This window comes from Paramormyrops kingsleyae, chromosome 9 (assembly GCF_048594095.1).
Source record: "Paramormyrops kingsleyae isolate MSU_618 chromosome 9, PKINGS_0.4, whole genome shotgun sequence".
In the NCBI taxonomy this organism is placed as follows: Eukaryota; Metazoa; Chordata; class Actinopteri; order Osteoglossiformes; family Mormyridae; genus Paramormyrops; species Paramormyrops kingsleyae.
This window is the reverse complement of record NC_132805.1, coordinates 31,579,875-31,595,296: the sequence shown is the minus strand read 5'-3', so window position 1 is coordinate 31,595,296 and position 15,422 is coordinate 31,579,875. Positions and strand designations below refer to the sequence as shown.

The 15,422-nt window shown below is 42.7% G+C and overlaps 1 protein-coding gene across 1 annotated transcript; it reads left to right on the top strand.

The window, feature by feature from the left end:
• Positions 1–2,040: 2,040 nt before the first annotated feature.
• Positions 2,041–10,484, top strand: has2 (hyaluronan synthase 2). The gene is made up of 4 exons (XM_023813142.2): positions 2,041–2,526; positions 6,928–7,554; positions 9,211–9,312; positions 9,448–10,484. The coding sequence occupies exons 2-4, from the start codon at positions 6,928–6,930 to the stop codon at positions 10,375–10,377; spliced, it is 1,659 nt and encodes a 552-aa protein (XP_023668910.1). The 5' UTR covers positions 2,041–2,526; the 3' UTR covers positions 10,378–10,484.
• Positions 10,485–15,422: the final 4,938 nt, after the last annotated feature.

Below are 15,422 nucleotides of genomic sequence, written 5' to 3'. Positions count from 1 at the left end.
ATATATGAGTAATGCAACCACTAGTAAGGGCATAAAGTTTACCTAAAAAAGTAGAGCAGTACTATATATGGGTCCATACGGCACCTCTTTTTCATGTTATCATGTTAAAGTAAGAAAGCAATTATATTAAATATGGACGATTTAGAAAATATCTCAACTTGGAAAACAAGCAACTTGTGGAGACGTCGGGCCCTCATTAATGTTTGGGTGATAATCCCCATTACAGGGAGTTGTTTATAGGTTAAATAAGTCACTGACAAACTTATGGGTTCCTGAAAAGATTTGAAAAGCTACAATATATTCTAACGAAGTGTTTCCGAGAAACTCCATTTAGTTACAGCATGATGGGGGGATTGGCTGCTGGTCACCTCAGCAATGTGCAGTTCTGATGCCAGTGTGGAGCAGAGGTGGAAAGTTCAGGTCCAAAAAGTACAAATCCAGACCAATTCCAACCAGTCAGTTGACTACTCTGTGACTGTGCCTATTTATGCTCAACTGGTTGGTTGAAACAAAACCTTGGTCTGGATTCGTACTTTCTGGACCTGAACTTTCTAGTTCTGGTATGGACTACGGAGTAATAATTATTCCATTAATCTCATAAGCGCAAACCATTGTAACTCTGTACCATTTACATAGCTAATGAAGCTGACCGATTTATTTGTATTGGCTGTATATAAACATTCTTGGTTACCTTTATCGAAGATCAGTATAAGCTATGTAAAAATGCCTCTGTGACAGGCAGGTACCTAGGCCACACCCCCATTTTGTCTCCAGGTGGCCACACAAGGTCCTACCTGCCCTAATAGGCCCTTAACTATGTGCTGCCTTGGTGATTGCCTGCTGCAAATTATATCCTATATGTTACTTTGGGGCTCACACATTTAACTTGAAAGGCTGAAGATGTTTGTTTGACTGACAGTCTACACCACTCTGTGTTCCCTTGCTGGTCTCTTACGTTCCTTGAATGTTCATAGTGTTGTACTTTGTCTTTTGATTGAAAAGTGCCATTAGGTTTTTACTATGTGTACATTACTGTGGTCAAAAGCGTCCACTAAATAAAAATAAATGTAAACATAATAAGCCACTAATTTGAACAGGTAAAGTCTTTTTGTTTTTTTTCTGTGTGTATAAATGAACGTTAACTATGTATATGCCTGTTAGCGCTTAAGCCATAATTATACAGTCAGAGGACGACGGTAAAATTACGAGCAGTCTTTCTGTCAGATATCAGGCCAAATGAATCTGAAATAATGGGCTAAATGTTCAGGTGTGAGAAGTCTAAGACTGTGGACGAGAGTCACCCTTTGAACCACAGGTCACAACATATATGTGAGCGATTTTCCGAAATCTATATGAAACATCACCACAGGTTATCTTCACTTTGGTTTATGAAGTCAGCAGTTAGTCTCAATGCCATGTTAAAAAAAATAATTTATACACCGGGTCAGAGGTTCTAAAAATAAATATATAAGGAAATAATGAACCCAATATGATGGACTCACACAGCATCCATTATGTCTGAAGCGGAGTTTACAATAACGTCTTAAAATAATTCTAAACAAGTTTAGATGTAGCGCCTCCTGCTGGTGTCACTTAAGGTGTAATATAAATCACGGTAATAAACTTATATAGGCAACGTGAGTTTTCTTCAAAATAAAACGACATTATATATATATACATATATATATATACATATGATAGAACAGTTAATTAGCTTATTCTCATTTATTATAAACTCTCGCGTGTACGTAGAATTATAATGTCGATAAACTTAATTAGAAAGTTGGCAAGTTACACATCTGTTTAACTTTCTTTCCATAAGTTGTGAGTCGCGTTAAGGGCGGGGAGAGTCGAGAAAAAAGTAAAGCATTTTATGTTCAAAGTTTAAGATAAGTGCTAGAGGCACGCATCTAATCCACGTTTTAGATGTTTGAATGGGTCGCTTTTTTAGGGGGGAGGGGGGGGGGGACTTTGCTCCTCCTCGTCTCCCCATCCACCCCCTTATTAAACCAACTCCAAAAACTCTCCCCGGGTAAAAAGACCTATTGGAAATTTAAGAGCTGCAGGAATCATAAACTGAAGGCGCCTGAAAAAAAGTATAGATGCGGCAAAAAGGAGAACAAATATAGTAATCCGTCTATTAATGACTTTAAACTACATGCTTGGGGGGAAAAAACTTGAATTTCATGAGAACCCTTGTCATTAATATTAACTACTGTTTCATATTTTTTTAACTGAATGTCACCTCAATATTTGATTGACAGGATGACAGGACACATACCTATACATATTTGTTAATTATATTCCTCCACAAAATATCTAATATATACGAGAAGAAAACTTAAACTTGAATTTTCCAGCTTTTTTTTTATTGAAACACGTCGCACAGCCTTGGACTTTTAAGCGCTCAAAATGGGTCTCTACTGAATTCTGTCTCATAAAGAAGTGTATTAGAAGTTTTATCCAGCTGGAGAGTGGAGTCTCATCTGATCGCATCCTACGAGGGGAATCAGGCATCAGCACAAGGTACGTGTGAAAAAATCTACTCCTATTTCATTCAGTAGTCAAGAGCAGATCATATACCCGCTGTTCTGTAGAACAACGGTGACTTTGTGTCATGCAAAAGTTACCTGGAAGACGTGTTATTTTTTTTTCTCCTTGATTTCATCAGAGACATATCTAGTTTTTTTTTGTTTGTTTGCTATATTCAGTATTTTTAAGAAGCATACGTACGCTCAGGAGACTTACACTGACAAATGGTGCTTAAACTTGGAAGAAAAGTGTTTTGCGGGCAGATGGCGAAGTGTCGCCGGACGGACTCCCCCGACGCATCGGCTCCTTGAATACGGCTTTATTATTACTAAATGCGACGCCGTGACACCCGCTGTTTTCCGTCTGAGTGGCACTTTGTTATTGGAAATCCAATAGTTAGTTGTGAGGTCTTGGCCATGTTTAAAAAGGCGGTGAAGTTCATGAGAATGTTAGAAATTTATCAAAATTCTCCCAAATGAGTGATAATATGCATGATTTTATTTTTTAAAATATTCGATTTATGTTTAATTTGTTTTAATTTAAAAGCAAAGAAAACGGTAAGAGGGGACTGGCTATAATGCGATTACCGTTAGCAGACTGATCCTGACATCAGTCCGATACCCGGTAGGCTACTTCACGTTTGGGGGCTCTGCTCCGCCTTGTCAGCCCATTTGGCAGGAGAAAGTTTGAATAGAGGCGCACATGGCGGTATGATGATGTGATCTACGGGCTTCTTGTTATACTGGCGCACACCATGCGCACCTATGCTTATCGTATTTTTTAGTTATTACGCCAGTCAACGTAATGAATCCGATGACAGGTCCTGGTGCTTTAGGTCTTTACGATCGTGCAGTTTCCAGGAATACAGTCTTTGCTGTGGATGCTCACGGTTTTCGGTATTTTAATACGAGCGAAAGTGAAAGCAGGCCTGTGGTAGACTAGCTGCCCTTATTTAAGCGCAAGCGTTTGTCTTGAACACATACATCTACAGGACAATCAAGTCAGTTGACGCTGGCATTTCACATTGCAATATGGCAAGATGAGTTCAGTTGCTTTTTGCCAGTGATGTTACAATGCCAAGCTGGCATGAGCAGAGAATATTTTTAATCCTTTAAAAGCAAGTTTAACATATTAAAGAATTACTGCACAAACCAAATTTGTGATGGATAAACGATCAGCTAAACATATTGATTTTTTTTCACCTGACTGGTGCAACAGTTTTGCATGGCTAACACCTGCATGCTCCGTTCACTAGATTAATTCATCCTTTTCGACCTATGACAGTCTCCAGAGATTATTATATGGCTTTTTCATAATTAATTAAAAGTTCATCTGAAAGAACCCCTGATTTCAAGAAGACGTTGCCTCTTGGAAAAGTAGCCATTTAGCCAAAAGCCAATACTTTTGCAAGGACACATATCCAAATAAAATCACTCTGAGGTAATTAAACAGGAAGTCTCTGAAGAGTTATTTATACTAAAGGCAACTTTCAAGAGTACCTACTCATAAGGCTGGACGTCGTATGGGAACGGATTACACTGACAATGGACTGGCATCTTCTCCAGGCTGTCTGCTCCCCAGTGCCCCTTGACTGGGAAAGGCTCCAAGCTGACCCCAGTCAAGCATCCAGTAAGCAGTTATAGGAAATGGATATCGAGACGGGCCAGCTGGGGCCTGCTGTTGTGCTGCCTAATTGGGCAATGAACCAGACTTCAGATGCGATCTGTCAGCCTCCAGGTTACGAGCCTCTATCTTTAACCGACTTCCGAAACTTCATCCCGCAGACTAGAAAGGAGGTGAGAGAGTGAAAGGAGCTGGTGTGGATGGACTGAATGGGCTCTAGGGAGGGCAGGTAGCATTCACCCATCTATCTTCAAACCACTCACCTACAACAGGGCTGTTCAGAAGAAGGGCAGCAGTATATAAAGTATTATACATATTTAGCTGATTATATGTCAACTGGGGCTTTGCATGCGGTGGGCTGTAGGTTCTGAACTGAGCTGCTAATATTCAGGCTAACATGGGTATTAAACATTCCTGGCTGTAAATTTCCCTGCTTGTGTTTTAGTCGCTTAGAGGGAGTCTGACACTGTTTACACATGTGGGCCTGCTTCAAAGTGACGGTGCTTTCCAAAGGCATCGCCAGACGTTTGCAGTTCCCATCTTGCCGACTTAGCATGCACAGCGTCTCGCGATGGTGGAGGACTCAGCAGACATGAAACCGGTCACAGGACTCCTCGCTGATTTCTCGCTCTTCCCCACCAACGAGACTTTGACTCGTGTACCCAGTGAGATCAGCTACCCGCTCTGTGTTCCGAGTTGCTCGATATCCTGGCAGTTGACTTCAATTTTGCGCTCGGCCATAGCCTGTTACTCATTATGTGCCCCCCCCCCACCACCACCACACACAGACAGACACCCCACCCATTACCCCTCAGTCTTTGAACCCAGCACGCCAGGATGCCATGCTCGGAAGTGAACTGTGCGTCCTTCTTGGCAGTGCTGGCAGATGATTGCTTGAGGAGGGACGAGGGGATCTGGCAAGTGAGTTTGCCACGTGCCCTCGCACATGCGGGGGGGGGGGGGGTTGAAAGGAGATGGAAACACGCCTGTGGGTGGCGGGAGGTGGTAAAGTAAGACATGTGTAGGATGACGTTAATGGCAGGTCCCTCTGTGGCTGCCGGGAGCGTGTCCTGTGTCCTCCGGTGGGTGGGTCGCACTATTTAATTGGACGCATCAGCCTCTCTCCGTCATCCAAGATGGCCCGTGCGAGTATCTCGCCTCCCACTTTTGTGTAATATTTCCCATGTGCACCTCCCACTTTGGCATCCTCTCCTTCTGGCACTATACCGTTTGACCCCTGGTCACTTCCTCAGTACATCTTCACCCATGATCATTTTTCTTGTCCTTCCTAGTTTTTCTTTTGTCACTAATGTTTCACAACCAAACAATCACAGTCCAAAAACATATCCACCATGTTATTACCTTTTTCTGAGCTCACTAGTCATCAGAATAAGCTGCATCATGACAAATTTAAATGTAATCCATGTGGTAAACGCCATGTTAACACAGTTTATCATGTGATGAACTTTACTGAAACATTATATGAAAAATTCACACCTGCGTAAGGCTTTTCCTTGCTCCTCTGCCACCGTTATTGTGGAGAACTTGCTCCTTGTAAAATGGCGAGAGGTCACTTTGGCTACATTATTGCAATTCACGTGCAGTCAGAGTACAGGAGTTTCCACCACAGGACACGTTTAAACTCTTCAGCAGTCACCAGACAGTGGAACTCCTCCCTGGTGCGTCAGCTTTGCTCTTGGGGCAAATCCACCTCGGAGGCACGCCTTACAGATCATCCTCGCTAGCCTCCTCTGAATCTCTGCAAACGTTCAGATTGCAGAGAATGGAACTACAGAGTCAAAATTGCACGTTGGTCCTATATAGAACACAGTTTATCAGTCCGGATTATCATAGATTATCAGTCTAGCAGACAAGATGAGATCAAAGCCAGCTATGACACGTAATATGTCATTTGGCTACTGATATATCCAGAATCGTTTCACCTTTTGCAATGCGCCATTTGTGCCAGTTAGGTCGGTTCGGATATTTCAGCCACCGGAGGATGGTTTTGGACCAAGATGGAGTTCACACAGAGTTTAAGGGACTACGTGATGCATAGAGCTCCATGACATCAGCACCACATGTCACCCGGCTGCACTTGCATGTGCAGAAGCCTTCTGGGAGGGGATCAGAGCGGGTGGGATCTGGGAACGCCCAGAGGAAAAACAAGGAGGGTGACACGTGATGCCTTGACATCATCATGGGCTTCTGGTTCCACCATCCAGGATCTCCCCCTCCCCCATCTAAAACCCAATAAGGTCCAACCAGGAAAACTGCCATCAAAACATCTGATGTCATGTAAAATAACTACAATAGTAACTAAAATAAAACAGCCAGGACTGACCTGCAGCTAACTTTTGTGGCCATCTTGGGATGGCAGCACTGATGTTAATCGTGAGCTTAATCTCCAGGGGAAAAATAAGGTGCGTATTAATTACATCCTTCTAAAGCCAGAAAGTGTCTCGCCTGAAACTTTGGTGTCCACATCTTCCCACAAGGTATAAACAAATGACTTCAGAGGGTGATGCTCTACACTTATCGTCTAATGAACAGATGGGAATCAGGATTAATTAAAAAACTTTGGGGATAAAAACAACATGATTTATGAATGAATATTGAAGGATTTCCATCCAGCGGTTCTGATCTCTATGTTTTACTGGGATCACACATTGCTTTTGAAATGTTCATGAATCCTAGTCTACTGTCGTTGACATTTCTTAAGCCTCTGTTTGCATACTCTTAATGTTTTTCACCTGTTGTTGCAATTTTCAGATGAGATGCGATAAAGCAATCACCTACCTGAGGGTTGCTGGGACGACGCTGTTTGGGGTGTCGCTGCTGGTGGGAATCTCCACTGCCTATATTATGGGCTACCAGTTTTTCGCGACTGAAAACAACTACTTCTCATTCGGGCTTTATGGAGCCATCTTAGTCACTCACCTCATCATCCAAAGTTTATTTGCATTGCTGGAGCACAGAAAAATGAAGAGGTCCCTGGAGACCCCCATAAAATTAAACAAATCGCTGGCCCTCTGCATCGCGGCCTACCAAGAAGATCCGAACTACCTTAAAAAGTGCTTGAACTCGGTGAAGCGGCTGACCTACCCCGGGATAAAGGTGATCATGGTCATCGACGGAAACAACGAGGACGACGGCTATATGATGGAGATCTTCCGAGATGTCATGGGAAGGGATAAAGCTGCCACATACATCTGGAAAAGCAACTACCACCAGAGGGGGCCCGGAGAGACGGACGAGGCCTATTCAGAGAGTCTGCAACATGTGTCACGCCTGCTGCTGACCAATAAATGCATCTGCATCATGCAAAAATGGGGAGGGAAGCGTGAAGTAATGTACACGGCCTTCAAAGCTCTGGGGAGGAGTGTGGACTACGTGCAGGTAAGCCATGGAAGCGCAAGGCCCTGCCAGAACAAACACGGGCCTCACAAGGACACTGTTGTGCATGTTTTCGATGGTCTCGTGCTTGTGCCATAGCTCAGTTCTGGAGGTTAACAGAGATTCTCTATTAGGGAGCTTCGTGTTGACCACCTCAGAGGGTCATTTCCCTAGATTAGGAACCCAGCTGCCCATCAGGAATCTAGCGCCGGTATTGGGTCTCCACTCAGTCCATTTTTGAACCAATTACAAGGCCGCAATATTGCCTTCTTAATGGGGTTCTTTAAATGCTAAACTTACACTCAAGTGTAAAAGTCAGGCAGATTGCACATCAACAAGTCAACATGTGACACCTGTCAGCAAATTTTTTCTTAGTGTAAAAAAAAATCACGAGACAATATTTTAAACCAAAATGACAAAATCTACAAATTTCCTGAAGATAAAAAACATGACTAATTTTCAATCACGAATAACATTTGTCTTCACAAAGACCCGGTGCTACATCTCAAGCAGCCAAATTAGCATATTACCACTAATGAAAACATTACAGTTTCCAGCAAGTGTGACTCATGTTGTATTAGTGAATTTAAAGAGGTTGTAACAAGCATTCATTTGAAAGTCGGTGTAGTGAGATAGAGTTGAAAGATCAAGTTCAAATAAGCCAGATCCAGGGAATAAGGGTGAGCAAACAACCGACCAAAATATCACAGAGTTCATGCACCTAATTCCAATAAATAATGCCTAATGCACCAACACTTGACACTGCAAAAAAAGTCAAGCCTTTGAAATTTCTGTTTTCCAGTTCAGGATGCAGTGATCAAATGATCTATCAAGAACTCAATGTTATAAACTTCTTAAAAACGTGATTTTTAATGAAGACTTTGCACTTTAAAAAAATCTGATAGGGCCAACTATTGTAATTTTATTCGATGAATTCATCATTTGAAGTAGCTTTGTACTAAAATGTATTTCTAAGATGACTTAATCATGCTTGTTGACATTTCCTCCAATTATTCTAAACATTTTGGCAGATTTCTAAACACGTGTTTCAGTGCTTTTGCATTGTCTGATTGAATGCCTGGCAGCGTTACAGATGGCAGCAATTCAGTATTACGGACATTTTAATTTGTCATCTCTGTGTTTGTTAATGTGATTCATAAGTGACTCATAAATGCACTTCTAAAGTGTATTTTTCCTGTATTCAAACAACAACAAATTTCATTTCCTAATAAGTGAAACACTATCCATGTGAAGACAGCGGCAAACATTTCAAGATTTTCTCCGTGTTGGGTCTACAACATCCTAAGACTTAGAGGAGTATTTCTCAATTAAATTTCCCCAATTGAAAGTATCTCAATAAATTCATTTTACATTTGAAAAGGTTGGAAAAGCACATATGAAATAAAACAAGGCAAGCAAGTCATTGGATCCCACGTTCCTAGTCAAAGACTAGTTCTGATTGGATGCAAAACCTACACATACAGTTACCGTTATATTAAATAGTCTCTGTCTCTGTGGCTTGCTGTAGGATGTCTGCAGGAGTTCCTTCCTCTCCACATTCCTTTGATAGTGGTATAGTCTGCTTTGCATGGGTGTGTTATGGATTGCAAGTTGGGTATGGAGCCATTGTGGGGTTTTAATGCCTTCCTTTTGCCCCAGGTGTGTGACTCAGACACCATGCTGGACCCGGCCTGCTCAGTAGAGATGGTGAAGGTGCTGGAGGAGGACCCCATGGTGGGTGGGGTTGGGGGAGATGTTCAGGTACCTTCACCGACCAAAGCTTTTTCATTTAAAGATACTCAGAGGTTGCCACTGGAGGCTACAAAGCATGGTCATATTTCTGTATCTCCAAGTTCCCATAAAAACTTTTGATCTCCACTTATCAATTTATTGCAGATTCTGAACAAGTATGAGTCATGGATCTCGTTCCTCAGCAGTGTCCGGTACTGGATGGCGTTCAACATCGAGCGGGCGTGTCAGTCCTACTTCGGCTGCGTTCAGTGCATCAGCGGGCCCCTGGGGATGTACCGCAACTCACTGCTCCACGAGTTCCTGGAGGACTGGTACAACCAGACCTTCCTGGGAAGCCACTGCAGCTTTGGTGATGATCGACACTTGACCAACCGAGTGCTGAGCCTGGGCTACGCCACCAAGTATACTGCCAGGTCCAAGTGCCTGACAGAAACGCCCATCACGTACCTGCGCTGGCTGAACCAACAGACCCGCTGGAGCAAGTCCTACTTTCGAGAATGGCTCTACAATGCCATGTGGTTCCACAAGCACCACCTGTGGATGACCTATGAGGCCGTCATCACTGGCTTCTTCCCCTTCTTCCTCATTGCCACGGCGATTCAGCTGTTCTACCAGGGCAGGATCTGGAACATTCTCCTCTTCTTGCTAATTGTGCAGGCAGTAGCCCTTATCAAGTCTTCGTTTGCCAGCTGTCTCCGAGGCAATGTGGTAATGGTCTTCATGTCCTTCTACTCTGTCTTATACATGTCGAGTCTTCTTCCGGCTAAGATGTTTGCCATAGCGACGATAAACAAGTCTGGTTGGGGGACATCGGGGAGGAAGACCATTGTGGTGAACTTCATAGGGCTTGTTCCAATCTCGGTTTGGTTTACAATCCTGTTTATCGGCATTATCTTCACAGTAGTGCAGGACACAAAAACAAGCTTCCCAGAGTCTGAAAAGATAGTCCTGATAATTGGTGCAATAGTTTACGCCAGTTACTGGGTGATGCTCTTGATGTTATACGTGGTCCTCATCACCAAATGTGGCAGGAGGAAAAAAGAGCAGCAGTACGACATGGTGCTCGACGTATAATGTCTCCACTCCAGCATCGTCTCCTACGTTTACATTGTGACTAATCTCAAAAAAAAAAAAAAACACTCACCGTTGGACTCTCGGTTGGTGATGGAACTCAACATCAATCACCATAGGGAGACAAATCATTGCTGCTGTGACTTAAACAAAAGGATATTCCTTTTGTAATATTTTGGTTATGAACAAAATCTGAGCATTGTTGCCACAGAAGAAGGCCACCACGCGGAAGTGACGTGCTCTATAAAAGGAACTGGCGTCAGTTCATCACCTGTGCACTTTTTACGTCTCACTCCCTTTGTGCATAATGCTTGACGGATGAGCTTGATGAAAAATACCTCAGTGGTCCTCTTTGCATTGTGTGGATGATTGAGATGCAATCAGAAAAGGCTTCGTTTTTGTTTAATTTATCCTATAACAACTGGAAGCCTTTATTAAAAAACATACAGTTTTATTAAGAAAGCCAAAGTAGGACTGTTCAGCACACTTCCCAAGCTGTAATTGTTGACTTGTTACCTTTAAAAATTTGTATACTGTATTTTTATTGCCTTTAATATAGACGTTTTATTTTATTTTTGCTTAGCCACCAAAGAGACTTTATTTTCATTCCTTTTTATACAATAGCATTGTGCATAAACTTGTTATGAAGAAGACTTTTATATTTGACCAAAAATGTGAAATTTTACAAAGCTGGGTTATGCGTCTTCAAAGATAACACTAAAATGCAATTTTTAGGGATAAATTATTAGCTAACAAGAAAGGTGATTAACCTGTGTTTTTTAACAGTGGTGTAAATGGATTGATGACCGGTGTATTTATGAAAACATTCTGTGGTTTACAGCTTTATGTCTGATTATATTTTCATAATGGTTTTATCATCAGCACACCAGGAATTATTAAAAAATACTACATTTTAAATTGTCATAAATGTCTATTTATCTTGAATTACAAGGAAGGGCTGCCTTTTCAATATCCCATATAGTGCATCCAAAAAAACTAATTTGTCAAGGAAAATTAAGCTCAGTGTATTTTTGCCACTGAGTGTTTTACAAAAATGTTCTGAGGGCAGAAAGAAAAACGTATTGGTTCAGAAAGATAACCAATCAGATGGTAAAGGAGGTGGGTCCAACCAATCAGATGTCTTGGACCCACCTCATTTTCCCTTCTGCCCTCAGAACATTTTTGTGTAAGTAAAGCTCCCAGGAGTGAAAATCAAGAGGTGCAACTGCATACAAAAAGTAATAGACCATATTCAAATTGTGAAAGAAAAATAACTGTACAAATAAGGGAACTGCAGACACTTCTGCTGTAGTTCAAATTTATATAAAATGTGATGAAGAAAGAAATTCAGACAACCAACGGAATTTGGTTTAATGCATTGAGGACTGCCTTCGGACCATGTGTCACAACTGATAGACTTTGTTTTGTGCCAAACTTACATAGGCAGTGTTGATATCGAGCACTCTCACTGGTGCCAAAATAAAGATCTGTTGTTTACTATGCAAAATGAAAGCCGCGTTTTTGCCTTATTGCCTTTTGACGTGAGGGAGGAATATCTCAATTTGCCTCAAAAGGAAGGTTCTTCGAAGTTGCCAGGCTGCAGAGCGAAGGCTGAAGGAGGACACTGTCTGCTTCAAGTCATCTTTCCTCAACCGGGACAAAATGAAACCAGCAGTTTTCGTTTCCCCAGGGGGGAGTATCATGGAGACCGAGTATAGTGTACATGACATTAAGCATTAAACACAAGCAGCCCCAACCTGAAGTCTAGATCTTGGGTTTTAAAGCAGTAAGCCGAAAATGACCAAACTTCGGGTATTTAAACATCAATATTAAGTTAGCAATGCTAAAGGAAATGTTGAAAGGCTAACTGTTTTCAGCTGGAACACATGGCTGCGTTTTAATTTAAAATTGACCTCAGCCTTTTTATCATTGCTTTTATCAGCAGTTAACACACTTATGCCGTAAATAATTAAGGTAATAGCTGGGTACAGTGAGTAATATGTACAATAGTACAGGCAAGCATACTAACCTGCTCTAGGTACTACCTCACTACATTCCTGCTGCCAGGTCCCAAGTCTGTTTTGAGTTTGAGTTGGATGGGCAACTTGTTTTTGGCACCAAGAAAACTGGCAGCAGGCTGTCGGATTAGAGCGACGGGTAAAAATACCCACTTTTTAGAAGAGAAACGTCTGCCTCTTGTCGGTTTCATTTAGCCTCCGCTGCCAGTCTCGCTTCGCAAGGTCGGCTTTTACGGTGCAGCTGGAGGTGCCCCAGACCTGACACAGCACATGTGGGGAAACGAGGACGCAACCTGGCTGTAAAGCGTCTCTGTGTGCGTCAGAGTGAGCGCCTGCCCGGCCTGCCAGAGGCATTAAAGGCAGGCCTGCGGCACAGACCAGCTCCCGGAGGTACGGGTGCGAGAGCTCGAGTCGCCCTGTCTGACTTCCATGCCGTAGATGATGCTCTTCAGATGTCTCCTGATGCAACGGCCACGCAGCCAAGTCGCATTTTCACGTGTTTTCTCCTCCAATGAGCCTAGTTAACGGGTAACCCCTCCCCACTTTAGTTTGTTACTATGTTGTTGCTATGTACATAACTAGCACCTAATCCAGCGTGTAACTCTCCCAAAGCCCTGTGCTGTGACCTGACACAGAAAGCTTAAAAGACACCCAGCAAATTTAACTTAACGGACATATTCTGAGGCATGAAGTGCCGCACGGTGAGCAGATTCCGGCCAGACTTTACTGGGTGAATTTCTGTCCCACCCAAAGATAGTGTCTGTAATAATCATAAATTCCTAGCGATGCAAGGTTGCTGTAATGCTCAGGATTCATGAAGAGAGCAATAAAAGTCAGTTAAACAGAAACAGAATTCACATCTCTTCACCACAGCTATCTCAGATTATCCTCCCAAACACTTGTGACAATATTTGCTCGTTCACCTTTCACATCTTTAATGACCGTCATTCTCAGCGCAATTCTCAGGACTGAAATTTTAAGGCAGAAATATGACTTCAGACATTGCTTTGCCTTTCTTATAAACCTTGCATTTCAGTTCTTGCCTTTCGCTCCAAACGTATCCACCATCAATACATTTTATATGCCATCAATCATTTTATTACGTAAACTATCCACTATCGAAGGAACTAATTCCCATCCACCCATTTTCAGGAGAATCCAGAGCCGATCTCAGAAGTCATGGGTGCAAGGCAAGGAATAACCCAGGATGTGGAGGAAGACCAGGGCACCTGGAGTTTTCTCCCCAACATGCAGACTTCACAGACGGGGCCGTGGCAGAGACTCAAACCCCCTGGTCTCAGAGGTGTGAGGCAACGGTGCTAATCAGAGCACCCTCAGACCGTCGTTACAGACTAATTTAATTTGTTAATCTCTTTAGAAGTGAGAATATGTTGTCTTCATGGCTTAAGTACATAGAACGTCAAGTTCTAATGGTATTCAAAACTATCCATTCATTCATCCATCTATTTTCTGAGACGTGTGTCCTATTCAGGGTCGCGGGGGGGGGGGGGGGCTGGAGCCTATTTTGGAGGCCACAGACGCTCAAGGCAGGGATCAACCCGGGACGGGGAGCCAACCCATCGCTGGCTGTATAAAACAATAATATAAAAATACTGGGTAAATCAGTGCTTACATGATTACATTCAGAGATCTGTAATATATCAGAATAACATGAAAGTCTCTGCAACCTACATGTCTGTTTCTGGCCATTTATAAGATATATGAAGCATGTTTGCTTTAGGGGAAGCAGTTGAACATTGTGTGTGTGTGTGTGTGTGTGTGTGTGTGTGTGTGTGTGTGCATGCAAGCATGCTTGAATTCAGTCATTGCCTTTTTACTGCGCTACGGACCCATGGGAAAGCAGTCCGCCTTGGCACAGTTATCCAGCACGGTGCTTAGGCTTTGATTACGGGACCATTTTGAGAAATCGTATTTTCTTTGATAGCGAAATCGCAGATGGGGCCCAAGGCCTCCCAAGGCTTTCGTTTACCGAGGGTGTTAACCCAGCCCAGCAACAGGCCGACCAGCCCCGCCCACAGCCTCCGAGACACCGAGCCGCTAACAGCTGTGAGCCGCGGAGCCGCGGAGCAGCTGAGCTGCTGAAGGCTGCTCTGCTGATTTCCGCCAGTTGCTGACGACACTCATCAAACCCATATGAGGCGACAAACTTGTGACATATCAAAGGTGACGGGGGCCACAGATGGTTACAAAACAAAGCAGTGCCCCCCCCCCCCCCAAAAAAAAAAAAAAAACTTCGATTGAAATTGAAATCCAAAGAACAGCATATACTGCGTCGTTCCAGTCCAGCATTTATTTATGACAGATTTTCATTTTGCAACTGTACGCTTGAGAGTTGCCCGCGTTTGTAGAACTTAGAATATAAATTACTCATAATTAAATTAAGTTCAAACTACCAAAGAGACTGGGTCTGTGACTGTTAACGGTATGGGCTATTCAACAGCATTTAACACATGGAAAATAACCAGCTTGGGTGAGAGTCACCTTTAAGAGCAAACAATTGGAAGGTGTCTTGACACCTCCCTAAATTCCATCAGCTTAATTTTCAGAGCCAATTAAGCCTTGAACATTAGCACATAAAGCGTAACGGTAACAGGTTACACCATCTGTAGATCATAATGTTGAAATGGAGATCAGTGTCTTGATCATGCGATGATATGTTACTATGTTATGTTATCAGGTTTTCTCCCGATAATCAGCTTATAAGTATATACATTTGGATTGCTCTGATTGGTCTGGAGCAATCTGGCCTAAATACCATAAAAAAAAAAAACTTCAAACAACCTCAGAAAACCTAATTTACTACTTTTGCACAGCCACCCATTTCTGTCATCGCTTCTCAGGAATCCGATAATCACATGAGAGAGTGACACAGGATGTGATGTAAAAAAACAGCAGGAGGGACAGCACAGGAGGGACAGCAGTGCACTGCGGGGCATGAAGCTTAATATGACGCAGCACTGGATTGCAGGAGATGTGTGACAGCAAAAAAAACTTGTTAAAAATCCAGTT